The 27,839-nt window shown below is 43.0% G+C and overlaps 2 protein-coding genes across 2 annotated transcripts; both read right to left on the reverse strand.

Moving 5' to 3' along the window:
• Window positions 1–424: 424 nt before the first annotated feature.
• Window positions 425–12,285, reverse strand: arsb (arylsulfatase B; the record flags this gene model as incomplete). The annotated part of the gene is made up of 8 exons (XM_079235083.1): window positions 425–1,816; window positions 2,497–2,628; window positions 7,096–7,166; window positions 8,221–8,464; window positions 9,883–10,090; window positions 10,710–10,900; window positions 10,980–11,166; window positions 12,040–12,285. The coding sequence occupies 8 exons, from the start codon at window positions 12,283–12,285 to the stop codon at window positions 1,551–1,553; spliced, it is 1,545 nt and encodes a 514-aa protein (XP_079091209.1). The 3' UTR covers window positions 425–1,550.
• Window positions 12,286–13,555: 1,270 nt separating this feature from the next.
• Window positions 13,556–27,408, reverse strand: dmgdh (dimethylglycine dehydrogenase; the record flags this gene model as incomplete). Its single annotated transcript, XM_079235476.1, has 16 exons — window positions 13,556–14,248; window positions 14,353–14,487; window positions 14,588–14,647; window positions 14,896–15,053; window positions 15,902–16,119; window positions 17,153–17,283; window positions 17,358–17,523; window positions 19,040–19,193; window positions 19,284–19,453; window positions 19,532–19,730; window positions 19,814–20,062; window positions 24,342–24,546; window positions 25,420–25,584; window positions 25,669–25,767; window positions 26,860–27,028; window positions 27,287–27,408. 16 exons carry the CDS (start codon window positions 27,406–27,408, stop codon window positions 14,036–14,038), a joined length of 2,613 nt encoding a protein of 870 aa, XP_079091602.1. The 3' UTR covers window positions 13,556–14,035.
• Between the last annotated feature and the right edge of the window lie 431 nt (window positions 27,409–27,839).

Here is a 27,839-nt window from a genome sequence, read left to right on the forward strand (position 1 = left end):
GCCAGTGGTGGGGGTCAATCACCAGGAGGATAAAGGTCAAAGAGGGTGGACGTTTTAAGGAAATTAGTTTCTCCTGGTTACATTTAACATATGCAAATTACCCCTTTTGGAAGCATCTGATTTTCATTCTTGAGAATGTTTGTTTTCTCACGACACGTCGACTCTTTATCTCCAGCATCCCTGGAGATGCTTCACCATCACGCCATCTCAACCTTGAGCTCCGTACGCTCATAGACGACCGGCGTGAGGGAGTTCATGCTGAAGCCATAACACGAGGGACACGTGAAGAGCACAAGAGATTCCTCACATTTTCAACCTCTAAAACTAGAAATGCACCGCGAACCCATTTAGCACCTATTCGTTAACAACTGGAGGGGAAACAAAAATAACTTTTCAGTCCGTTTTGCAAACCTTTTTACCACATTTTCACCTCTTTATTATGGTTCTTTTCCAGCCAAAACACATATATTGGGTAACACATCTTGAGCTTTGACAAGTAGGCACTTACAAATAGTATAATATTAATAAAAAACAAAAAAAGTACAGCATAGTTCATTTAAAGCAGCATATTTTAAACCTGCAAAGTTAATGTTAGCTCTCATTATCTTATGTGATTTGGTCACAAATAGTTTTCTATAGGCTACATTTAAAAAAAGTATTTTCATGATCTCATGGATGTACAAATGTAATATTTCCACAAACATCCAGCGCAAAAGAATAGCAGAGATGGGTAAAAAAATGTGTATTTAAACATTTGTCATTTCAATAAGAAATCTACGAAATAAATATAAATACATATCTTTGAAGATGCAAACCTCTGCTACAGGTCTCCACCAACTGACACCTCCTGAGGGGAAACATCTGGCTCTCGTACGGAAAAATGCTCCAATCGGTTCACAAGCTAGTTATCAGCTTTGGTCGTCTGCTATTTGGTGTCGGGGAAGTAGAATCATTTGTTTACCAGAGCTTGTTTACTTAAAAAAGGTTCCAGCTGCTGATGGAAAATACTCAGATGAGAGCTGTGAGACTGAGCCAAAACAATGAGCTAAAAGATGCTAAAACAAGTTATTTGTAGTCATTTCCAATTGCAAAATATTGATCGGTGCAGTTTAAAATAAATAAGAAGAATCAACGTCATGAGCGTCTGCTTTCTCTTGAACACAGCTAACGTTTTGCTCTCTCCGTAAAAAGCTCAAAAATACCACGTATCATTTCTGCCCGGTTTAAAAACACGTTTGACACATATGAAGGAGCCTGTGGCTTGTCAACAGTGGATAAATGAAGTGCAAATACCTGAAGCAGCGGGGCGGTATAGTCTTTACAAACCAGCAACATGTGTCGCTGACAGCGTTTACGCAATCGCTTCGACTAAACCTTCGAAAGCATCTCAGAGCCGGGACACCGCAATCAATAATAACGGCAGCATCTGTTTCTCCAATGGTTATGGGTGGTTATGGAATCTTTATGTTGTAATGGAGCTCATGTCCTTGTGATACCTGCTGCTGTAAATCACTACAAACAAAGTGCAACCACCTTTGATCGTTGTCACCTCAAGCCCAGGGTCCCCAGGCTCCCGTGGGGCCCGGGTCACATCTGGGGTCTTCGTCGGGGAAGTTTATCGGCAAAGCGCTTCTCTGGTGTTGTTGGAGCCGACCGAGCAGATACTCCACGACCGTGGGGAAGGAAGCGGAGAGTTCATTCCTCTCCTCCGGATCTTTCTCGATGTCAAACAGCATCACGGGCTTCAGCGGCACCAGCCGGGCCGGGCCGGACCCCGAGCTGTTGTGGCCGGGCCGGGGGAACCAAACGTCACAACCTGGAGGAGATGAGGTGATGACATCAGCAGCCGTGATGGGAAGAAGATAAGTACATTTAAGGAAGTAGCGTACTTTAGTTTTTTCATTTAATGCACTACATTACTGACAGCTGTAGATTTACATTAAAAAGACAAATAAAAAACATTTTCCCTCTAAACTTCTTGCATAGTTTTATTGTTTGATGTGAAAAGGGTAGAATTATCACAAGTTGATATCCAAACTGTGTTTTTTCTTCTATTTTTTCCATTAATCATCTGAAAACCCCTGAGATGAACCTTTGTTGGGATCCACTGAACTAAAGTAACTGTAAAGTATATGAAGTATAAAGTAGGTCAAACTAACTCCACCAAAGAATTGCCAATGTTCTCGCTGATGGTCTCGTTTACTGAAGTAGATCACATAGAGGATCAGTTTTAAATAACCAGCTCCTCCCAGTAACTTTAAGTACATTTTGCTAATAAAACCTTTGTGGGTTCACTTCAGTTCGATTTAGAATTGACTTCTTTTCTATTTTGTTTACATTCCCGATTTGGTACTTTTACTGAAACTATCTGGATACTTCCTCCTCCACTGATTAGCAAAGATAAGAAGTAAATGTGCTTCTGTTCACAAGTGTGTTTGATTTTCAGCTTCCCACCGAGACTAAACATTGGCATTAAGGGAGACGGGAGATACTGACCCGGGTAGCCAGTCAGCAGCTTCCAGTTTGAGGATCGAATGGCCGCGTGAATGGACACATTGAACCCGGTGTTGGTCCAGGAGCGTCCGCTGACCACCTGAGCCAAAGTTAACCGACGGCCGGCGCCAGGACCTGCAGAGAGCGGAGGACAGAGCTGATGCTGGAGGTCATCCATCTGCAAAAATGTGTAGAAAACTAGACTCTGTGGAAGTCTATGTAAACCACACCAGTTGGTAGACTGGCACCAAATGTCCGCGCATACCTGGGAATCAAGTGAAGGTGTCAAAATAAATACAGCAATAAGAAAAGCCCTCTTTTTCTGCTTTTTAAAAAAACTGCAGGAATTGAACACTTCAAAACAATCATTTCCTTTAAAGGTCAGAAATTAATGCATGTATGAATTCCCCTCAAACACGTGGAACTTTTAGGGCTGGAGGAATTTGACAGATATGGTGGCAATGTGGTCAACTCAGCACCAGGCTTTTTTTTTTTTATCTCAGCCAAGCACAATGAATAATTTGCCATTACTGCGGTTTGGGCAGATTTGAAAACGAGGATCAACTGGCATCATTTCACCCGTTTCATAAGGCAAAAGTAAATAATGTATCTTCGTCTGCAGCCTCCTGCCTCGAAGCTATTCCTGCGCTGACGGAAAATGTCTCCCAGAAGAGAGCACACCTTTCTCAAAAAAAATTAAAAAAAAATAGCCTTGAGAGCGTTCTCAGCTTCATGCTGGGTGTGACCCCGGCAATATGGTCCTGATTAGACATATTTGAAAGTCATTTCGAGGTCCCAACGCTGTCAAAAACAAGTATCCCGCCCACATTCTCTTCGTATAGACACAAACCGACGTTCCCATCGGAGCTTTTTTTTTTTTTAATGGGGTCGACTCGACCACAGCGACACGACTGGAGAATTAAAACATTTCCGTTCTCAGCGTTTTTTGCGACCACACGATAAAAGCCTCGACGCTGATTTCTTCGCTGATGATTGCGCAAAATGCCGTGTGGGTATCTTTAATTGTTCTCACATGGACGACTACAACCGGATGGGTGTAAACAACTCGGCTCGCATCCTCTGCATGAGGAGGGTGAGCTGCACGTTTAGGCCTTAATAGTGTTACGCAAGTGGGTTTGATTTAATTTCTAGCTCTTCTTCCACTTGCTTCTTTAGGAACAGGGGCCTCTCGAACCCCAACACAGGCCTCGCTCATCTGGATCCACAGCAGGAGAATCCACAAATGGGCTCAAGAAAAGAAAAAAGGAGGGAGGCAAAAGGGGGAGGAAGAGGAAGAGTGGGAAGAGACGTGGGGAGGGGAAGTTTGGGAGGTGATTTAAGGCTTGGGCCAAGTCCAGGGTTTCTCCAGGAGAAGTTCAGGGACCCCTCTGTGACCCATTTAGTCGGGATCCCTCTTCTCACACACAGCGGGCGCAAAGAAAGGGCATTTTGACAAGCAACTTGAAAGGAGGAAGTGTGTAAAAAAGAAAGGGGGACAAAGCTCTTTCATGAGCTAAACAGAGGATCCAGAAGAAGGAAAAGAGAGCGGGTTAATAGGAAAAGAGGAATCTCAGCCTGGAATGCATCAGGAGGAGCTGGTTGTCACTGTGGAGGCGGACAATAAAGACTCAAACATAAAACATGGCCGCTTGTAAAGCGGCAGCGTTGTTGATGATTTAGATGTAATGACCGGCAGTAAACCTGGAGGACGGCTTGAGCTCGGCTTGCTTTTAGCGGCGTAAACAAAACAGAAAATCAGATAAATCCGTGATTGGATTATAAATAAACGCATTAATTTAAGCGGGCTATTTGGGTGTTTTCCCCAGTCTTGGTGACTTTGTTTAACTTTTTAGATGAGAGACGGGATGTAAAAAGGGTCAAAACAACAACAACAAAAACACGGAGCGTTTTAGCACCTTTCAGCTCATTGTTTTGTTTTTACGGCAACTTTATAATGTTTTGGTCTCACAGCTGCCGTCATCGTTTCCTTTACAGCAGGCAGCCGACGCTACGCTAACAAACAGTTAGCAACAAGCTGGTGGAACTACTGGAGCATTTGGTGGAAAAAGAAATCCAGATATTTATCTCAGGAGTTAAGGAAGATCAAAACAAACCTCATGAGGGAAAATGTCCAACTGTTGGCCTTTATAAATAGTCTTTTAAAGAGATGATATGTCGATGTTGTTGTTACAGCTTGTTACGCTGCACCCAAGTGGCCAAAATAAATCAATTAAATCGTTTTTTTAAACTTAAATTGACCCTTCTGGTGTAAGGCAAGGCTGTCGCTGTACAAAACCAGTTCTTACAAATGTGTGTGTGTGACCTCACCTTCTGTACCTTTCAAAAACAGTCAAATTATGTTTCCAAGGGAACCAAAATTGAGATAACGTTGCATTGGAACATGATCCCTCACTGGCTTCCCACCCCAGTGTTTGAAGCTGTGATCTCTGTAACGTTTGCAGGTGACCTTTATCTGTGAATTCAGTTGCGGACGACATCGTAGATTATAAATCAGGGCTCTCTCACGCCGATTACCAAATGATACCGCGGTGCCACAGACGGTGTTGATCAGCAATAATGAGTCTCCTAGAAGAACTGAACCGGCATGCGTCTATTCTCATGAAGAGCCATTATGGCACATCTGTGAAACATTTCAGCACCAAAAAAAAAAAAAAACCTACTCCTCCTCGACTATTTTTGAACGTGTAACCAAAAAAGGTGCAGCAGTCGCCACAAAGTCAGAAATAGTGGCCTCAAGACCAGGACCACCTAATATTGAGTGGTTTAGACAATTCCACTGAGTCCGACAGCTCCAACACACACACACACACACACACACACACACACACACACACACACACACACCATTTCCTGGAAACCTCCCTACAATCACAGTTTAAACAACAAATACCATTTTACGGCGGAACAGTAATCACAAAGACGTGATAAAAAATAAAGCTCATTAATAAAAATAAAACAATTCAGGTAACATTTGTACACAAGTGGAAGACGTGTCATTTTAATTAAACACATAAAAAAGTTGCTTATGATCATCTGAATATGCATATTACCTCATCTTAATATGAATATTACCTAAAAGGCACGTTTTTCCAGTGAGACTGACGAGATTAAGGGACATCCTCTGATAATAATCCAGACGCCGTGTGACTCCCCTCCAGACGGGCTCCTCATAAACTCTTAATCCACTCAAACAAATTTCAAACACTCACAATAAACACACGGTGGCTTAATAGTGCGAGTTCGGTGGAACGTTATATAAGGCCGTGCTGTTCTTAGGCCCCAGTCTGCTTTGACTCGAGTTGATTGGATCCACGATGTCCGCTGTGTTTGTGAATACTGGACTCAAACAATGAGCCTCTTGATACTTGATGGGAAAAGAGAGGGAGAGAGAATTAAAACATTAGAAAACGAAGGGACACACATTCGCAGACATCGTGATTACCGAGGAGGAGGAGGAGGAGGAGGAGGGGTCACATGAGGTTTCCATCACCTCAACACGCTTTATCAAATTGTTGTCACTGGGACATGATAAATGGTTAAAGAAATGTTCTCCAAAGACAAGTCGGGTGACTAACAGATAACTAAATTGCCTGTGGGAGCAAATCTATATTAGTCCGCCCTGTGACAGACTGGTGACCAGTCCTCCCTCCCAGTGTGAGCTGGGAAAAGGCTTCACTCCCACACAGGATTTATTGACAAAGAATCGCTGCATAGAAACCAGCTCAGCGATCAGCGCATTATCAAATAAACTAGACTGAAGAAGCTTTATGAAGACGGCAGATGAGGCGTTCAGGGTTTTAACTCTTTTTTCCAGGAGAGACCGTCTGAAATTGTGCGCCGTTATTCCCAGATTTCTAAACGAAACCCTTAAAAAAACACCAAAGTCACATAATAACCAACCGATCGCGGCACCATGACTCCGATTATAAATTATAAATCCACCGTGTTTATTATGAGTGTTGGACATTTGTTTGAGTGGATTAAGAGTTTATGAGGAGGAGTCTCACACGGTGTCGGGATTATTATCAGTGGATGTTCCTTAATCTCGGCATCTTTTTATGAAATGTAAACGCACATTGTTTCCAGTGAAGATAATATTCATACTCAGATGATCAAAAGCAACTTTTAACACGTCCACAGCAAACTCCACCTTCTGAGTTTCCTTTTAAGCAAGCGGTGGACGACTGGGGAGGACTTTCCTCATTTCCGTTTTGCTTCAGGAGGTTTCCCAAGAAGAAGACATGCAGCTGCATCGGAAGGAAATAAACTGGAGTTCCCAGATTTACATAACGAGGTGAAATGATCTCAGCCTGTTGGCAGTAAAGTGACGGGATCTCCGCCGCTTGCGTCAGCCAATATTTGTATTTCACAAGATCCCATTTCAAAATTCAAGTCAAAATTCTCCTTCCAGACGTGCACATACACTGTTCATACGCTGTTACGCAATCAGAGGGACGTTAGGGAACCCCAACTTTGTCCAAATCCTTAAAGGAAACCCTGCAGGAGGTATTATATCGTATATGTTCTGATTCACAGCACAGAGTGAAATAAAAGCCCTACTTAGAGACAGCGTGAACTTACATGGAGCGATGTCATTAAACAGAGGGTCCATGTTGTGCAGCAGCTCCAGTCTGGGTGAGGCAAACCCTTCGCTGCAAGATAAAAAAAAGCAGAACATATGGATACACAACAGACACACACACACACACACACATACATACAACAGCGTGTCTGACTCACACACTGTAAAATCCACTGGGATCTGTAAATCTAAACCAGCTGGCTGTTGTTCACCAGGCAGTCGTATGCTCTGACCGCACTCCACCACAGAGAATACACAGCTCTCACTGACCACAGTGTCTGATAACACAACTAAAATAACTATCTCCTGCCTGCCTACTGTTCTGGGCCCTTTATTTGCTGCTGTTGTTTTTCTGTCACGGGCGTGCCAATTAAAACAACCGAAATGAAAGTGCAAAAGCAGTGGAAAAACAAAAAACAGAAAGTTTGTGCCCTGCGCACGGCAAGCGGGCAGCAGCCCGGCGGTCAGCTGACGTGCTTCAGCCAATCGAGTCAAGTGGAGGCCGTGAGTAGTAGTTTGCGGTCCGGGCTAAGCCTTGATTTTCTGCCGTGGCTCTGCTGCAGCCCTCAATTTCACCTCCTTTCGCTGTGTCCACATTTAGTTTACAAATATAATGTGTCAGTCAAAAACGGGAGTCGGTGACGGCCTGTGTGATGATCTGCACATGGAAAAGTGCATCTGTGGTGAGTCGCAAACTAAATATGTTAGCCTATAAAATGATTACAACTCCTCAGGTGTTTTGCCACATGAACGGAATGGCAGCTAAACTAATTAGCTCATCCGATAGCAGGCTTTCGTGGTGGGGATGGAGAGAGGACAAGGGTGGGGGGGGTGAGGGGTGGAAGGACTGCAGATTTGTGTGAGAATGACTGATGGAATTTCCTTCTCTTTGAGCTCCCATTGCCGCGGTAACAAAGGGCTTATTGAAGGAGCGAGGGCTCCTACAAGAAAAAGACGTGGGGTCAGGGAGACGGGCAGAGGGAGCTGGAGGGAGATCACAAGTGGTGGTGAGGGGGGGAGAGAGAGGATCGCAAAAGAGGCACCCAGAGGAGGGCAGGCTGTCTTGTAAACTCTGACCCGCCACCCAAGAAACCCTCAGGGGAGGCCCAGGAAGCTCAGCTCACCTGATGGCGTTCCACACGTCGAACCCGTCCAGCGGCTTCCCGCCGCCGGCGCTCCCTCCTGCCAGGCCGACGAGAGTTGGCAGCCAGTCGGAGATGTGGATGAGTTCCCGGCTGACGGTCCCGGGATGCTTCAGCAGCGGGCCGGCGACGAATCCGACTCCCCGGACGCCGCCTTCCCACAGCGACCACTTCCTCCCTCGCAAAGGCCAGTTGCTGCCGCCGCTCAGCGTCTGACCTCCGTTATCTGGGGAGGACGAAACGTCAAGAAAAAAATGATATACAGAGAATCAAATCAGTGAATTAATACGATAAAAAAAAAATCATTAAAATGAGATCCAGTGAAACGGAATGCTCAACAAGACTAAGCATCTACAGCCAAACGTTTAAAGTAAAGTCCCGGTGAGGCAGAAAGTTTCATCATGGAGGAATTCCAAGGTTAGGGCTCAATTCTTCCCTGTCGAGCCTGACACATGTGGCCCAATAATAACAGCTTAAACATGACTTGTAGATATGACTAATAAAGTAATTGATAGACCCGATGAAGGGATGTTTATGTGTTTGGAATGGAAACTATATCCTGTTCAGGTATTACATAACACCAGTGCATCACTTTGACACAGAAGGAAGGAGGCAGTATTTGGGGGTTTTCCCCCCTCAGTGTCTGCCCGGCACATGGCCGGCTGAGTCCTTCCACTTCCAAATGTGTGGAAGGAGAACAATGAAACAGGCCACCTACCGCAGGCACGAGAAAAAGAAAAAAAACTTTGAACTTTACTTTCACAGCATTGTTCCTGTCTTCTAATTACCCTTTTAAAAAAAAAAAATAACTAAAAATAACCCTCAAAAGGAGTTACCTACTTCAGACGTGATTCATTCGTAGTTCCACATGTGTGAAGCCGAGAGCAGGCGCACGTGTGGAGGTTGCTCATCTTTGCCGTATTTACCGGTTTGTTCTCCATCCAAAAAGGTCAATAATGATCGTTTCAAGAATCAACCGGACTGAGTGTTGTGGATGGAAGCCAATGAAAGCGTTCCTTCAGTGTGATTTCTGTCTGTAAATGTCCACATCCAGCGTGACAGCGATCCCGACAGGACAAATACAACAACACACTGCTCCCTAGTGGACATCTGGTGGATTGCAGGAGATCTTTTCTCTTGAGAATCCTGACTGAGAAATGTTGCAAACCCCAAACATGGAAGGATATCTGATTTCATGAGCCTTCCTCCTGTGTAATCAAATGTATAATCAATCCCTTTGATGTGTTTACTCAATAAACTCGTCAGCTGAACTCCTCTCAGCCCTGGAGAATGTGGTTTTGAGTCTGTGCGGACATCAAATGTAATTGCTCTTTGTTTAGCACTCACTGCTTTAGTTTCCATTCTGGCACGCTATAAAAAGAGTCAGACAGAGACGGACAATAAAAGCGGCGGAAAATATATGAGCATTCCCAGAGGCGTTCACCTGATTATCCTATTTATGTGTAAATAAAGCTTGTTCCTGCATTGCTGAAATGTCAGACGTGAACTCTAATGAAGTAAGACGATCCGGTGCGTCGGTGATGTGCAGCGTTTGCTTACATCTTTAAAAAAACAAAACGTTTTCCACGAGATTCCGCAGAGGATGAATTGTTCTTCATCCAGCGTCTCAGTACAAACACTTACCTGTTGAGAACACCAGGATGGTGTTGTCCCAGAGTCCTCCCTGCTGCAGAGCCCGAGTGATGTTGCCCACCGCCTCGTCCATGGCGGCCACCATGCCGGCATACAGCCTGCGATGGGGGTCTTTGATGAAACTGTAGGGGGCCACGTAGCGCTCGGGCACCTGCAGGGGACTGTGGACGGCTTGCAACGCCACGTAGAGGAAGAGCGGCTGCGAGATGAAGAGAACGGCACGTGAAGACTCGCCTTGCAGTGGCAACGTGGCGGTACATCAGTCAGAAACACTCCCTGACAAGCCCTCTACTCAAAATCCTGCTTACCTAAAAGTGCAGAAGTTTTATCAGTGAAATCTACTTAAATAATCGAGTAAAAGTGTTTGTTTTGCACATTAATTAACCTATTGAATTTTTTTGCAAACAGTTAAAGTGCAACCGTATGAATAATTTAGTCTTGTTTCTGACCATCTGATGAATAGAAGTCCAATATTCTCTCTCTTTTAGCTCCGTTTTTGGTCTCCACCGAGGGGAGGGACATATCTGTCCAATTAGCTGCTAAACGTTTACTATGAAAATCAGTATGTAGTACATAAGGTATACTAAGAGTGAGTACTGTATATTTAAATGGGACATTTAGAAATAATGAGGTGAAATAAGTACTCTTGCTCCATGCTGTCTTCTCTTTCTAGGTGGCAAGAGCTGAAAATGACTGAAATCAGGATTGACTGCTCTACATTGCTTCACTGTGTGTGTGTGTGTGTGTGTGTGTGTGTGTGTGTGTGTGTGTGTGTGTGTGTGTGTGTGTGTGTGTGTGTGTGTGTGTGTGTCTTTTACCTCATCAGAGTTGTGCTTTTCAATAATGCTGGTTGCCCTCTGGCTGAACAGCTCAGTGGAATAAACTCCTTTGTATCCCGTGGCGACCTCTTCTCCGTCCCGCAGGTCCAACGCACAGCGAGTCAGGTTCAGAGGAGCGATGGGAGAGCAGCGGGCATGAGTGAAGTAATCCTCGCTGCCCGACAGGTAGCCTGGAGCACACATGATTAACCTTAGGAATACAACTGCCTCCATAGTTACATCAAAGGCTCTGTTCCTAATGAAATATACCAAAGTATGTGTCGAAGCCGCGGCGCGTGGGCAGGCAGTCCTTCTTGTACATGCCCAGGTGCCACTTGCCCACCATGTGCGTGGCGTACCCCGCCTCCTTCATCCGCTGGGGCAGCAGTTTCTCATCCAGAGGCACACAGTAGGGCTGACAGGGCCAGATGATCTGATGCTGCATGCCCGTGTGGATCTGAGGAGGTTAATAAAAAAAATGGACATGTTAGGAAATAAACGCCTTGTGATGAAAATGCCACAAAGCACAACGTGTAAGAATAGCAAAAAGGGGGAACCAGTTGGGACGGTGATGCAAAGAGAAGTTTCAAAATAAGGACTTTGTCCTTTTGTTCTTCTTTCCACCGGCGTTTAAATTAGATTTGTGTTCTTCTCAATGCGGGAAAATGTGCACAAACACAAAGTCGTTGTGACGTAGAGGAGGCTCCTTGAATGTTAAGTTCTTATGATTCGCTTCATGTTTAAAGTAAATGTAATCCTTTGCGCACAAACGTTAAATGAACTTAGGTAAACAATGTGAGGTACTTTTACTTTACTTTACTAGTTTATGCAACTTTATACTTCTCCTCCATTACATCTCAGAGGGAAAAATACTGTACTGTTTTACTTCACTACATTTGTTTGGCAGATTTAGTTACTAGTATTTTATAAACTGAAGGATGAAGTGTTTCCTTTTTGAGAGAAAATCCTCCTACTTCTTCTTCAGATGGAATAAACTCTTAAAAAAAAAAAAAAAAAAGGATCAGCTGGAAAAATGCATCGTCACAAAGCTTGAAGTTTGTTTAATAGAATATGATGCTTTTTTTAAAAATGCAACAGACACATTAATGCAGCAGGAATATTCATAGTAAAACACATATTACTGCACAATAGGTACTGTACTCTTCACACTAGCTAATACATACCCAAATACGGTTTTGAATGCAGGACCATTTCTTACAGTATTGTACTTTATCGTGTACGTCTTCCACCACCACACCCTGTAGGATGCTGTGACCTACTCTAGGAAACACACACATCCGTGAAGCAGGCAGCAGGGTGCGGGTCTCACCTGGTACCGCCCGGTCATGAGCTGGTTCCTGGACGGAGTGCACAGAGGCTGCACATAGTAGTTCTCCAGGCGGACTCCCGCTGCAGACAGCTGGTCCAGGTTCGGGGTGCTGATCTCAGAGTTGTGATAACCGACATCGTTCCAACCAAAGTCATCGGCCAGGACGAAGACGACGTGAGGCCGCTCAGCTGCTGAAGACACGGGAAAACTCACAAGAAACACAGCTATGAAAAGCGAAAAGTCCATCGCTAGTTTCTCCGTTAAGAGCCCCATTAGACGAACTAGTTTGTCGCAAAGTGAACAAGAACGTCCGTTAAGTTTTGTTTGTCGGTTAAAGAAAGACAAAAATGCGAAAACGTGGCTTCGTTAACTTGTTAGTCCCTTCATTGTTTTCATATACGAGAGAAATCACTAAATTATAAAAGTTACAACCGCGTCCGGCTGTCACTTCCGTATTCTGCAGGTTGAAATCGTACATCGTTTGCGGCAGCCAATCAGATGACTGGAAAAACAGCCAATCAGATGACTGGAAAAACAGCCAATCACGTGAATGTATGGAAGCCCACTTTGGTAAATACAAATACGGATTAGAGTTGAAGCGATTTGTTCATTAATCAATTAGCCGATCAATAAATAATTAATCTGCAAATATTTTGATAATAGATTGATAACGTTCCAAGTAAAAATATTTATATAATTGTCTATTTCAACGTCACTTTAAATTATTATTAATTTGTCACAATTTTCTTAGAGGAAAAAAAATAATAATAACCAATAATCAGATGTAATGGATGTAATGAAGATGTAGAAACATATAATAAAACATATAATAAATCTAAATAAATAAATATAATAAATCACCTCTGGCCAAATCAATCACTCAACCATAACAGTTACACCGTTGTTTGTATGTTTACATCTTTGTACTATTGTTTTGTTAGTTCATTATAATTATTCTATTCTGTTTTTGTATATTGTGCATTTTTATATTTAATATTGCTTTACCTGTATGTATAAATGCTGCTGTAACGAAAACATGTATTCTAGGTTTCTTTAAAGTAACTGTCTATCTATCTATATCCACCATCATTTTATTTTCCATTGCATTATATTACTCATTCTGCTGTATAATACTATATCACTATTGTGCTTTATATGTATTTCATCAAATTATATATCATGGTTTTCTACAATTTCTATTTGACAGTATATATTTCATAATATTGCAATATTACTTAGTTCAGTGGATGTACTGTATGTCATATATACAAACACTATAAACTGTACTGTAATACACAAGCAGGGGCTGCTGTTGCATGGATGCTACTTTGCTCAAGTGGTCTTTCTATTAATGGTATTCAGTCGGGTGAATTAGGGAAAATAGGCATTTTGAAATAAAAACAAAATATATCAATATTTTTTTTAAAGTCTGGAATAAGACTTAGACTCTAAGGAAGAGGAAAAGGAGTTAAGACACAAAACACCTTATATAAGACAGTGAGTGCTTTGATTTAATTGTCAAGGTATTAAAATAAACCAATTGAATTACATATTAGTAAAAAAAAAAAGAACAGATTTATAAAACAATCTTTGTACACGTTGACGAGCCTTCTGTTTCTTTTGTTTGAAACGCAAAAAGGCTTTTTTTCATTCAACCCTTCCAGTTGAAATTTCAAGAATCAAGCATCCTTCACAAAGCGTTTGAACTGTAAACATTTCCATCCATTCAAAGAATTACAAGAAAAGGACAATTACTCACCCAGCACTTTCAGACATTCTGGTGCAGGAACAATAAACATTTTTTATTTCCCTGTTGCTCAAATACACATTCATGAAGCACACGTTTTCAACGTCACTCTAGGGAAGAGACAAGGGAAGAAGATTTTTCCCCCCTAAACTGGACACAAACAGTCCAGTACACGGATATAAGACTCTCGTTGATACATCACAATAAACTCCTTCTTCATTAGCTGGTGAGGAACTGATCAAAGACAGCTTATGCTTTTCCCTTTGCTTTCTTCTGCAGCCGGGTCCGCGTGGGTTCGGTGAGGGCTAAGGGCTCCTGGATGACCATGCCGCGGTATTTCCTCCCCAGCAGCTCCACCTCCACCTTCTGGCCCACCGAGCACAGCTCCACGGGCAGGTAGGCGAACGCCAGGCTCTGCTGGCTGCTGTAGCTGTAGGCTCCGGACGTCGTGTTGCCGACCACCTGACGGGGGAAGGGACACCGGCTCGTGTGAGAAATAACCACAAAATAGCCACAAAATAACCACGTGAAACCGCCTCGCTGGAACCACTTTCGCCGTTGCTGACCTTGCCGTTGTGCCAGATGGTCTCGTTGCCTTCGGGGTCGATGTCATCCGTGTCCAGTGTGATGTAGGAGAGCTTCCTCTTCAGGCCCTTGGCTTTGATCTCCTGAATGGCAGCTTTGCCAATAAAGTCAGCGGGCTGGACAACAGAAAAAAAGTGTTATTCAGAATGTATTCCTGGTTATAGAGGAAATAAATCGTAGAAAAAATGCAAAATTACAAATGAGATGGATGGTTACCTTGTTCATTTTAATGAAATAATCCAATCCAGCCTCCAGAGGATTTGTGTCACAGTTCATCTGTAAAAATCAATATGCGTCACTCTCACATCGACGAGTAAATATGAAGCTACAGCCAGCAGTCAGTTAGCTTAGCTTAGCATAAAGACTGGAAACAGGGGGGAAAAGCTAGCTTAGGTCTTTTAAAGTGAACAAAATATGCCTACCAGCACCCAAAGCTCACTGATTAACATGTTATATCGAAGTTGTGACGAAGTATTCCTTTAAATCGTGTATGTGTGTGTCTGTGTGTGTCTGTGTGTGTGTACCTCGGCTCCCCAGCCTCTGAAGCCCTTTTCCAGTCTGAGGGAGGCCATGGCGTAGGTGCCGAAATTGTCGATGCCCTCGTCTTTTCCTTCCTTCATCATGGCCTGGTACACAGTCGCCATGTTCTTCTGGTCGATGTACAGCTCCCACCCGAGCTCACCTAAACACACACACACACACACACACACACACACACACACACACACACACGTTTAGTGTCACTGACCAGTATGTCAAGACACACTCAGCGCTAAAAAAGTGTAATTTGCACAGCCGTCAACTGAGCAGAGGCCTTTAGCAGTCTTTAGTTTGTGTAGTTTAGAAGAAGAAAAAAAAAGTCTTTCGTGAACTGATGAAATATAGCAAAAAAATGAAATAATAAAATATAGCATTTTTAACGTTTGGCAGGTTTCGTATGCAAAATTACTTGAACAATTGATTTTTGAAGCAGTTGCAGATTATTTATTGACTTATTGTTGCAGCTATGCAAAAAGAAATATTGCACTAATTGAAAATCATGAAATACATCAGTAACTTAAGGGCACAATATTTGTTTGACTCTACATCTCATAATTTAAGTTTACTTTTAAATCTTCAAAATTGTGATTTTGAATCTCTCAAAATTGTGATTTAGTTCAGAATTAGAACATCATAAGTTAAATGTACGATCTCATAATTAAGTTGAGTGATATAGATTACCCATTAGTATCTTTATATTTAGCATCTTATTTTTGTATTTTCTTGCCAGTAATGGGCTTCCATGTTACATTTGATGATTTATCTATTTGCCTTATTATCTCTAGTTTTAAAATGATTACACTACAGAGGACCGTTTACCTTATTCTCAGTCCAAGTGATAACTATATAACAGACAATTCCACTCTAATTGTAGTGATCAAGTTCTTACTTGGCTCAAGAGAAACTATAGAATATTGTACTTGTTTTAATAAGACCAATAAAAGGACTTTTTAAAGCAAACAGGAAGTAACTCCACAAAGCGTGCAGCACCTGTGTAGGAGATCCTGATGGCCCGGACGGGAACGCCGGCCAACTGGATGACCTTGCAGTGGAGAAACTTGAACCCGGCGTCACTCAAATCCTCATCTGTCAGCTTCTGGAGAACTTTGCGGGAGTTTGGTCCCGCGATGCCCAGCACGCCGATATCGTCCGTTACATTGCTGATGTCCACGTCATACCCTCCGTCCTGAGCTTCTGCCTCTATCCACCTGAAGGAAGTTCAAAGTTGCAGTTGCAGTTGCAGTTGCAGCGCTATTTTCCACTCAATATTTCATATATTGTCACATCTCAGCCACTTGTGGGAAAAGTCTCACAGGCTGACGTGAACTTGTTGAACTCTTCATCTGTAGTCTTCACCAGTAGAGGTCGCCACAGAGCACCAAAACATGTCCTCCACCCCTTTAGGCTCTTGTGTTAGAGAGAAAGTTTCAACAAACTGCCTCCTGATTGGAGCAAATGGAGGGGAGTTGTGTCGACAGCTGCTGAAAGGTTTTAGGTTTCTGCCGTATAAAACAGCCTGTGAGAGTTTTATTCAGCACAGCTTGGGGCGCAGTTCTGGAAACTAACATTTTGTACTCGATGTTCTCTGCAAAATAAATATTGTTTGTGTACTTGTGTAGGAGTGTGTGTGAGGGTTTGTGATTGGGCCATCCTGCTGAGATGCATGAGAGGAGTTTTATCAGAAAGCATGCCTCAACGCTTCTGAGTGCTAAAACTACAATGACTACAAGTTGCAAAGTGGAGGGAGCTAGTATTTAACTTTTTTAAAACTACTTTTTATTGAATGAAAATGCACTGGTGGCATATTTAAGCATATAACAATAAATTCCTTGAGTCCTATTCCGGGCGTCCCTGGTAGCGGAAGTAAATGCTTAATAAACAATAATAGGCGATTCAGAGTTGGAGTCCTTCAGTTAGAAAATATCTGGAAAGTAGATCTTGTATCTTCTCCATTTGGTGGACGACGCTCATTGGTATTGTAGTATTTAGACCACAGACTTTCACTAAGAAGTGGACGCAGTCGTCGTGATGTCACTCATTGTTTGTAAACTGCGGTTTTGAAGCGTCGAGTTCAGCATTTTAGCCGTCGCCATCTTGGATTTTTGCAACCAGTGAGCGGTATGTACCATATTTGGCTGTTATTAAAACTTTCCATTATAATCTATAACCTTTATGTTGTGCTTGCTTCATTAGAAAACATGTGTTTGCTACCAAGTTAGCTACTGTTGAAGCACAGTTTACCTGAGGTCATGTCCCTCTGACCCCGAGCCCGTGATGAGCAGGAACTCTCCCGGTGACAGCTGGGTGATGGTGACCTCGGCAAAGACTCTCCCAGTGGGTGTCAACATGTGGCTGATGTTAGTCAGGCCCACCTGAGGACGCAGAGGGTAATGAGTCAGAGAGAGGACTTGAAACAGTTCACACAGGCGTTAATAAAGCGCTAAACCTTGGGCATGGTGTTGGCGAACAGGCGGTCCAGCAGCTTGTGCGAGTCCTTCCCCTTCACGACGAACTTGCCGAAAGGCGTCAGGTCGATCACTCCCACCTTCTCCATCACCAGCTTGCACTCCCTGCCAACTGGTCCGAACCAGTTGGTGCGTCGGAAACTGGGCCTGAGCAGCACAACAGTATTCATGTCAGTCGCTATAATGAATACAAACCTCTGTTTTTAAAGGCTCCATTGCAGAATGCCAAAATCAATGTGGAAGTGATATGAATTAACATTGTTGAAGATGCTTCCCGTTGAGACTATTATAGTATATTAAGTCGACAGCCATGTTAGTAGCCATGTGAGGCTAAATGCAGCATGCTAACATACACAATGTTTAGCAGGTCTAATGTTGATGGTGGTTCCAGAGGAAAGGTCACAGGATCACCACACTAATCTGTGGGATTCATCCTCTAAAAAGCACCAATGTCTGCACAAAATGTCATGTTAATGCATACAATATCCAATTCTTTAGAGCCTAAAAATACAATATTGCAGAAAATTAAAAAGTAGCATAGCAAGATTATGACTGTGGCTTCAACATTTGTTCAAAGACAAACCTCACAGATATGAGCCAAGTATGCAGCTACTGAGACAACCAAATGGTTTGGACAAGACCCCAAAAAGCCCCGGGAAATAGCAAACAGTGTGCTTTGCATATCTTTGTCATGTCACATATTCTGAAACCGAGATACTGCACATGGTGACAGTTGTGTCAAATGCAGCTATTGACAGTTATCTGCATGTGCTGTTTGAACGTTAGCAGCTGTCCTGTTCTTTCACAGTGTGGTGTCTAAATATCTAAAAGGTTCTCTTGTGCTGCAGCTCAGAGTCAGACGATGTGCGGCGAGCTCGTCTCTGCACCAACCGAAAGAGCCGTGAGGAAGCAGCTCTGTTTGGGAACATGTGTTTGTGCCGTGTGCCAACTGGACGTTGTGTCTTTAACGTACTCAGAGGAGCGTGCATCTCCAGCAGAAACCATCAGATTTCTTCATGCATTGCTGAATAATCAACAGTCGTCCAGTGCAGAAGTGTGTGATTGCTGGTTAATTAAAAGCGGTTAGCAAAAACAATGTTTATTTCTCATTCAGGTCTAAGATAGTTATGGGAGGCAGGCTGGCAACATATATTCTACATACAAATGGTATTCTACCGTCTGCTTCGCTCACAGTGAACGCACTGCATCTCGTTGTGTCATGTAAACAAACCATGTACTGATCAGCTGTGCGCTCAAGAAGACTCAGATCTTTGTGATATTTACTGGCAATTCAACTTTCATGTGACCTCCCTGCAGACAGCTGCCACATTATTTAGTTTCTTGACATTCGATCATGCCAGGACACATTAACTGTCCATTATTCAATAAAACAATGTCTAATAATACTGCAAGGAGGAGGAGTAAGCAGCTTTTATTGTGAAGATTTTAAAAAGGAAATAAAATGAGTTCATCCTTCATTTTACAGCCGCTCCTTTTGACCACGAAATATATCAGTTCACTATCCGATCACACAGCGCACAGAGTGCCAAAAAGCCACATTGAAAAGATGGATTTGACCACGACCAATGATATTATTAGAGATTTTTAAACAACGTACATGAAATAAATATTTCAGAAGCGTTCTGCTGACTGGATGCCTTACTTGTATTCAATGTCATCTCCAGGTTTGTGGAACCAGTGCGGTTGTTCCCAGCCGGAGTGAAAGCCCATGGATGCTTTGTCCTTCAGCAGCTCGTAAACGCCGCTTTTCCGGTAGGTTGGTCGACCGGCGAATCGCTCCTCCTTCGGGTAACCGACTGGCGAGGCCGACAAAGTGAGGGTGTTACCGTTTAGCGATGTTTTAAAAGAAGGTTGAAAGAATGAATGTGCGATCGTCTTGTTCTTACCCACATTGTTGAAGCCATACGATTCTCGAGCTTTGGCGCACAGGAAAGACTCGTCCGACCATTTGCCGTAGCGGTTGGAGTCGCATTCAATCAGGTCGTAAGGAGGCTCCCCGTTCCGGATCCAGTCGCTCAGGAACTTACCGATCCCGCCAGCATGGATGACTCCATACCTGAAAAGAGTCCAGAGCTTTGAGCATTATGAATCAGCCCTCATCTGCTCACCAATCTCCATCCCCAACAACACACACCCGAAACCAATGGCAGTCCAGTAGTTGCGAACTCCTTGGTGCGGTCCGACCATGGGCAGCAGGTCAGGGGTGTAGGTGATTGGTCCGCACACTGTGTTGATGATGTCAGCCTGCTTCAGCACAGGGACCATCTCCATGGCCATCTCGATATGCTCCATTATCCTGTCAAGGTCCGACTCAAACAGCTCTTTACCGAAACCTGCAGCAGCCACACGGAGACACAGGTAGTGAGCAAAAAGAAATTAAACATTAAAGACAAATCTGTTGGCATGGCGGACAGACCTGGTGGCACTCCGTCTCTGACCCAGGAGTCCTGCAGCACCATCTTCTCCATCTTTTCATACGGGCCGAACAGCAGTCCGTCTCTTTCCTGACGCAGGTAGTAAGAGCCCTCCAGGTCCCGGATGACGGGCAGCTCCTTCTTCAGAGCCTTCACCTCCGGTACCGTTGCCGTCACTACGTACTGGTGGTGCACCGGGATGGTGGCGTGTTCAAACCCAATCATCTTGCCCACCTCCCGGGCCCAGAAACCTTTAAAAAAAAACACAAAAAAAACAGGAATGATGGACATTTTCCATAATTTTCCATTGTATAGAAGTCTATTTTCTCATAAACTTCTATACAACCAGAGGAGTCCTCTGTTTGTATAGACGTCTATAGGAAAATTATTTCATCTCTCTTGATTCATTCCCTCAGTAATTAAAAAAAATTGAGTTCATGGTCTCAATTTCTAGTCTCAAGTCTTCTTCAATACAGCATGATGTTTATTTAGTAAATAATGGTTCATTTAGAGTCAAACAGAACACGAAGTAGGGGATGCTTTAGGGCGGGGCTATAAGGTGATTGACAGGTCGCTGCTATGTCGTTACGGGTCTTGGAGTTGTCTCTGTTTTAGTCTGACAACTTTAACCCTTTCACAATGTGTCTCACTTCACTTAGCTCCACCCTCTGATGTCACTTCTGGTTGCAAATAAACAAGATGGCGACGGGCAAAACGGCGAACTCAAGTCTCCAAAATGGCAGTCCACAAACCAAATGGTGACATGACGGTGACTATGGCAATTCTTATACAAAATCTATGGTCCTTCTACACATTAGGTTACAGCCAGGGGACGGTGAGCTTAGCTTAGCATAAAGACTGGAAACAGGGGGAAACAGCTAGCCTTGCTCTGTCCGCAATGTGCCGATCAGCAGCTCTAAATCTCATTAATGTCGTTTTATAATCTGGACAAAAACTGAAGTGGAAAAACGACAAGATGCATTTTTTTATGGGCAGTTTTGTGCCAGAGGCGCCCCACAAAGAAATGTACGCATTAAACACAAGACATTCTTTTACTTTTGGACAGAGACCCGCTGGCTGTTTCCTCCCGCTTCCAGTCTTTATTCAACGCTACGCTAACCAGCTGCTGGCTTTAGTTTCATATTCAACAGATAAAAGAGTGGCGTCAGTCTTCTCATCGAACTCTTATCAAGAAAGCAAAACTCCAAAAGTATTCTCAACTGTTTCCAGATTTTTGGCAACTTGTTCTCTATTGCCTCAGATGTTTTATTGAACAGATGGACAAACAATGAGAACAAACATTTAAATGTACACCTGATCAACTCAAACTGTTACTGCACCCTCTGCCAATATTTGACATATTTGTTATTTGAAACATAATTGTTTCAGAGCAGCAGTTAGCCTCAGGGGTTTACGGCCATGTACATTCTGTAACTGCAACTTTTCAGCAGCTCATCCAGCAGACACAAAAGCAACTAGAGACCATCTTACATTGTATGCCTCAGGTCCGCTCTAAAGAAATCGGACCAGGGGTATAAAATGTCCCCTTTCTCAATTCCTACTTCCTGAGTCGTAGAGCACACACACACACACACAAACACACACACACACACACACACACAAAACGAGCGTTGCAGCTGTCTGTCCCCTCCGCTGCTAAATGTTGCCCTATGTTCACCAGCTGGTTCAAACGTCAACCGCCAACACAACCTGTGTCGTGAGCAAGGGAGACGTGCCAAAACCTGCAGTTCCTCAAATGTCCACTTGAGGCTTTAGAAGCGAGTCAATCCCCATAGGCCTCCATGTTAAGATGTCCAACTTTACAGCCGAAATAAACATGTTTACAGCCCGGTACAAATGCAGTTTTGGTCTTTAAAGCTAATTTTGCCGTTCATGCCGACTATACGGGGGGATCTTTTTATGTAACTCACCCATTTTAAAGATATTAAGGCTTAAAGTTAGGCATACGTGGAGGTGGCCGCTTTGAGTGACAGGTTGGGTTGTTTCAGGGCCCTGCGAGGCCAGAGCCTGCTGGGGCATGGACACCTGTTAAGGTCTGCTGTCGTCTTCAGCTTATGTGCTGCAAGAGTGAGTTCTATAAACACACATTTAATTCAAAATAACATCCACTTGAATGCCATTATATTTGCAATAGGGTAAATTAGTTGCATCGGCATGTACATCTGCAACATGTACTCTTTAAATTCTGCATGTGCAGCACATGTGGACTCTTTCTCATGGTGAGGGACGGGTTGGGGGTGCATGCACACAACATCCAGATAAGGTCTCAGGCGGCCTATGCAAGAGCTGCAGAGGACCGTGTTTACCAGGCGCCTGCACACAGGGCCGATTCACTGGGTTCCCCAGGAGTCAACAAGCTCGCCAAAATAAAACAACCTTTGAAACAAGTCCTGCTACGTCCACATCAGCCGTCCACGCTGCCAAGCTCTATTTGTTTCTCCATTCATGAATATAAACATTTAATAATCAGGTCACAGGCTGAATACCATGGGGGAATATTGTAAGGATACTGAACAAATTTGATAAAATAGAAGTTGCAATTTGATTTAAATAAAATATATTCACAAAAGAAGTCAGCTGTAACTTGTATCTGAGAGTGTGAAGTTTGCTGAAGACGTTTGCTGAAGTAATTAAGGATTTAAATAGCCCAAAGAAATGATGGTTTAAATAATTAGCTAAAAGCAAAGAGACATCCAGCTGTTATTCCCAGTGGGAGCATGACTGCACACTTGACCAAACTAACCTACGCTGCATAAAAAAACACTAAAAATACCATAACAATAAACTTTTATAACATCAACAGTGTTACAACAACAACATCGAGTGGGAATCATTGGGTTTAAGCCTATTATTAGTTTGCAGGTTTAAAAAGTGTAGTTGTACTCTTCACACAATGGTCAAAACAAGGCTGGCATGTTGAAACTGGGGTCACTTTCTAGGGAACCTTTGACCTTTATTTAGGGACTCAATGTCCAACTGGGAGGAGGGAGAACCAGCGTTACAGACTGCTCCACAGTTTAAAGTGAACAGAATTTGGGGAAAATAAAACGCTTGCTGGACAAAAGAAGTGGTTAAGGCTCTGCACAAGGCTCTGTGAAGAATGGGAGGGATAAAGTATGTAAGCAAGAGCAGAGAGAACCTTTAACTGAGGATAGTTGGTGTTATGCAAGCTGGTGGGTAATGGGTTTTAAACAATACCATGAGCACAATGTCTTTAAAAAAAACACTAAAAACTGAGGTTCCTGCGGTTTCTTGGTGATAATTTTCTTTCTTGCTATGTTGGATTCATTCTGTGAGTTATTACTGCAGTCCACTGCTGTTAACAATCTTTATATCACCAAAACAAATCCCACATACAAAGAGCAGCATGCACTTTTAAAAGCCTACATTTACCCATTTAATATCAGTCGTGAAAATGGCAATATATGGCCAAAAATTGTTACGGCTCTCAGGTGTGATATTTATCAGTTTGACATTTCAGTCCTTGGATGCAAAAAGCAAGAAAATAGTTGAAAATAAAAAGAAGAAATGCTGTTGGGAGGTGTGCAAGTGCTGCTGCTTTGAGATTGGATGAAATGTGACACTTGGCCTGTTTGGATTGGCTGTCGGAAACAGTGATGGCAAAACGCCAGCAGGATCCGCAACATTACTGGCTTCAACCAGAGTACAGAATGCGCAAATTCAAGGCAGAAAAAATGGAACAAGACGTTATGTATGAGCTGTAGAAAAGGTTTTCTGCAAAGTCTTTTACGGTGGACTTTTCCAGAACATCAAGTCTTTGCATTGCAGCACTTTTTCTTTTACCATGAATGCACATCCACATTCTGATCCATGACTTTAACAACTGAAGTTGCTATTTCATTTTAAGACTATTACTGCAGAGAAAAGGTGACCAAGGATCAAATATGCATGACCTATATATATATATATATATTTCTCTATTATATCTCTTCTATTCAGGACGACACGCAGAAGCAAATTCCTGATCGTTGCCGGATAAACAAACAACAGCAGCAGGGATGAAAGGAGTCCTTGCCAACAAAATCCCCCCAGAACTGGTATGACCCAGTTCAAGCCAAAGTCTAAATTACTCTGAACTCGGCAAGCAGTGGTCTGTGTGGGCAAAGGTCTCCTTCTGTACAGTGTCCACAGATAACATAGAGAGCGACTATGGGATGTGTCCGCTTTGTGACTTAATCAGCAATCCAGCACCTGGGTTACATTTTAGCGTGGAACTCTATGTGTTCAAGGGAAATGAATAGGACATCCAAGAAAAATTCAAATTTTTGTTGTCACATGGAAAGTGTATCCTACATTTTTGTGAAACACCTCCAATCCCAACACTTAGTGTATGAACTACAGTAAATATGAGCCTCACGTTGCAACTAAAGCAGACTTTCATGCAAAAAAGACATTTAAGGCCTGATTTTGCACAAAAGACCAAAGCAGAACTCTTCAACATTTGGTTATCTCTAATTGGAGAGAGAATGCATCTGCGCAGGTACAAACCTGTTGCATTGACGATGCGATTGGCGCGGATGGTGCCGTGAGGAGTCTGGACGTCCCACTTGCCGTCGGCGGTCGGGTTGAGGCCGGTGACCGGGGCCGGGTTGTAGATCTGGGCTCCGTACATGCGAGCACCGGCAGCCAGGGCCATGGTCAGAGAGTAAGGGTCGATGTGGCCGTCTCCTGGGGTGTACAGACCTGCCAACACCTGACGATGGAGAGAGACAAATATTCATCATTACTGCTATAAGATTGTATAATAAATCACCCCTGGCCAGAACCTCCATCAATTGAATCATCAACATCAATAACCCTAGCACTGCTTTCACTGTATATACTACATTTACACTCTGCTTGCTGCTGCCACAACCAAATTTCCCCTTGGGGATGAATACAGTATATATCCTATGTTAATACTGAGATAGTGATTATTTATCGTCCATTTTGCTTTTATTTGTTACATTACACACAGCAGCACAGCGGTTAGCAAAGAGGCAATGTTCATTGCTATAATAATACTAAAGTGGGTGGTGACAGATTGGCAAATGGTAAGCAAATTTCCAATTATTGTTACGGTGTATTGTAGGAAAGGGGTTCATCCACATGTGTGCCTCAATTTGATGATTTAAAAAAAAATGTGTGTGAAAAGTTGACATTTTGGCCTCTTTCCATTCGTCCTTGTGGTGTCAACCGGCCGAAGAATTGATGATTTGAAGATGTTTTTGTCTGACATTTTGGATGATGCAAGATACAAAATGAAAAGGGCTCTTCTTTTAATTTAATTCCAATCTTTAGAATTATATTTGGACAATTCTTGTGCACAAAGACGGATTTTGTTCCTATGGGGATGCCAGACAAACTAAAACTAAAACCACAGGGAATTATCTTCTGGGGATCATAATCATGTCAACCTGCTGATTTGAAGATGTTTTTTCTGTGTGCAAAGTTGACGTTTTGGCCTACTGAAGATGACGTAAGAGGAAAACTGGAAGGGTCTTCCCTCTGATCTTATCATTAATCCACCGGAATCCCGTTCACTATGAGGTTAAAAATACACAAATAATCCGTGGTTCGTACAGACCTTGTCTATATTGAGGAGAGGGAAAAGTTCGTGGACTCTCTCCGGTCCGATGAAGTACTGTTCAGTCACATTCCAGTGTGTGCGCGTCATCTGGTACTTCATCTCATCCACTCGAGCCGCCGTTCCAGCAATACGGACGCTGCCGGGCTGATGCAAGCCCACCGCCTGCAGAGGAGAAGACACGTGAGCGCACGGATGAACAACCTCATCAACGCACCCGAGTGAGGAAAGGCGAGCCAGGCACCTCACCTGTCCAGTTTCAGCCTCCAGCTTCTCGTATAATTTGAGGCTGTCATAGTGGACTCTTTTGACGTTGATGCCTGGATGGTAGTATGTCGTCAAACCAGCCTGACATACAAAACAAAGCAGGATAAGAAAATACATCCACAGCACTCACTGCAAAGTCAGGTGATAATTCCGTATCACGATCAGAGACATCGTTCTCATTATTATTATTATTATATCAGCTTTAATTAAACTGACTATAACTCAAAGAAGGAGTTCCCTGACACTCACACAGATGCATGCTGGGATAGGCTGCGGCCCCCAGAGATGAAGAGGGTAACATAGTAAGAGTAAGTTCCCCTGTCTGCCATGTCAAACGTGTATTAATAGCGTCTCAGTGAAGTGAATGAGCGGCGGTGGAGGTAAGTGGGTCAAAGCCTCAGATGAAAACTTGTAACAGCTGCCGTCGAACAGAGACGTCTGTAAACATCTTCAGGAAAGGAAGAGAGTGCAAATTTACCGATTGGTAAATTAAGTCATTGGTAAATTAAGTCAATTAAATGAAGTCATTTCTTAAGCAAAAAGTTCCAGACCCTAAATTGGGAGGATTGTTGCAATGATCAGTAAATGTATTAATTCGTTGATCAAAAGAAAATGAATGTGCAAATATTTCCATACTTGATTAAATGTTTCAGTTGTTTTTTAATACAAAAGATCCCTAGTCCAAGCTTAATATAATAATGTATTATATATTAAATAATAATAAATAAATAATAATATATATATATATATGAGCATGTGCTGCTTTCAATGACATTAAATTAAATATTGTTTAATTTTTTACTTTTAGTCAGATATTTATAGAATGTCACTTTGGGCTCACTTTTATGGACAAAACTATTAATCCAAAAAAGTATGTGCAGATTATTTGAAGATGAATTCTAGCCCTATAGTTTTTATGTGAATGGCAACTGGATTAAGTAAACTGTAAATTTAAGTAAATTGTAATGGGCATTTCTTACTATTTTCTGACAATGTATGAAGAAAATAAAAAATAACGACCAAAATGGAAACGTGTCAATATGTTGTGTGACAATGTGCTCGTGCTGTGTGACACAGATCACATGGGCCTTGCAAGAAAAAGCTTATTTAGCCATTCACATGTGTCCACCTTCACATTCTCTGTATTGGATAAATAGACTCGGGGAGACGTACAGCGTGCCAGGTGGACCCAGCCGTCAGCTCAGATTTCTCCAGCAGCACCACATCCTTCATGCCACCTTTGGCCAGGTGATAGGCCACGCTGACCCCCACACATCCCCCTCCGATGATGACAGTGTCAGCGGTGTCCTTCCACCTCTTCCTCAGAGCTGAGGATGCATCACTGAAGAAAGAGACATTACAGGTGAATCATTGCAGCTTTACAACATGCGCCTCGCTAGTCTGTTTACAATGCTGTCCCACCTGCAACCAGAGCTGACATGTCATTGAAGTCACCACCATGTGCGACATAATGCACCATAACTGCTTTAACGTTTCTGCGTAAAGTTACTTGGATCGAGTGTGCAACTTTACGCGCATTTTACGCACGACACGTTCTGTGTATTATCCTCGTTTATGACAGCACACGTGAACATCTCACCTCTCCTCTGCTTGTTTTCTTGGGGTGCAGCAGATGGTCCTCAAAGGTAGCCGAGCTCTCCCTGGAAACGCGGATAAATCTCTCCGCAAATGAAAGTTGATTATGTTTAATATACGCGACATAACTGAGGTAATATCTTTACAAACTACACATGCAACTTAAAGCAAAGCCAGCCCCCCCTCCTCTCTCTCACTGGACCCCTTCACTGCATTGAGTGGTTGCAAATATCCCTTTTTTGCACTGACAGCCGTGTTGGCACGCCCACAGGTCGAGGACCAAGTCAGGACGAGACTTTACCCGGAACAACCAGCAAGCGCGTTAACACGTTGAGTGCCAAAAAAAACAAACGTAGGCGACTGAGATCCGAATATATGTCAATTAATTCTGTTTTTTTCTCTCCTATCAGTCATGCTACCAGCTGTGATGTTTATTGTGCTGCAGATTCAAAATCTAAAATCCCACTTGAGTAAAAGCTTAATTAGTAAATTGGTTATAACATGATTAATGGGATTAAGAAAGGAGAAGAAAACTAATTAGTGCACAAGTTCAGACT

The sequence above is a fragment of the Taurulus bubalis genome, assembly GCF_910589615.1.
Source record: "Taurulus bubalis genome assembly, chromosome: 19".
In the NCBI taxonomy this organism is placed as follows: domain Eukaryota; kingdom Metazoa; phylum Chordata; class Actinopteri; order Perciformes; family Cottidae; genus Taurulus; species Taurulus bubalis.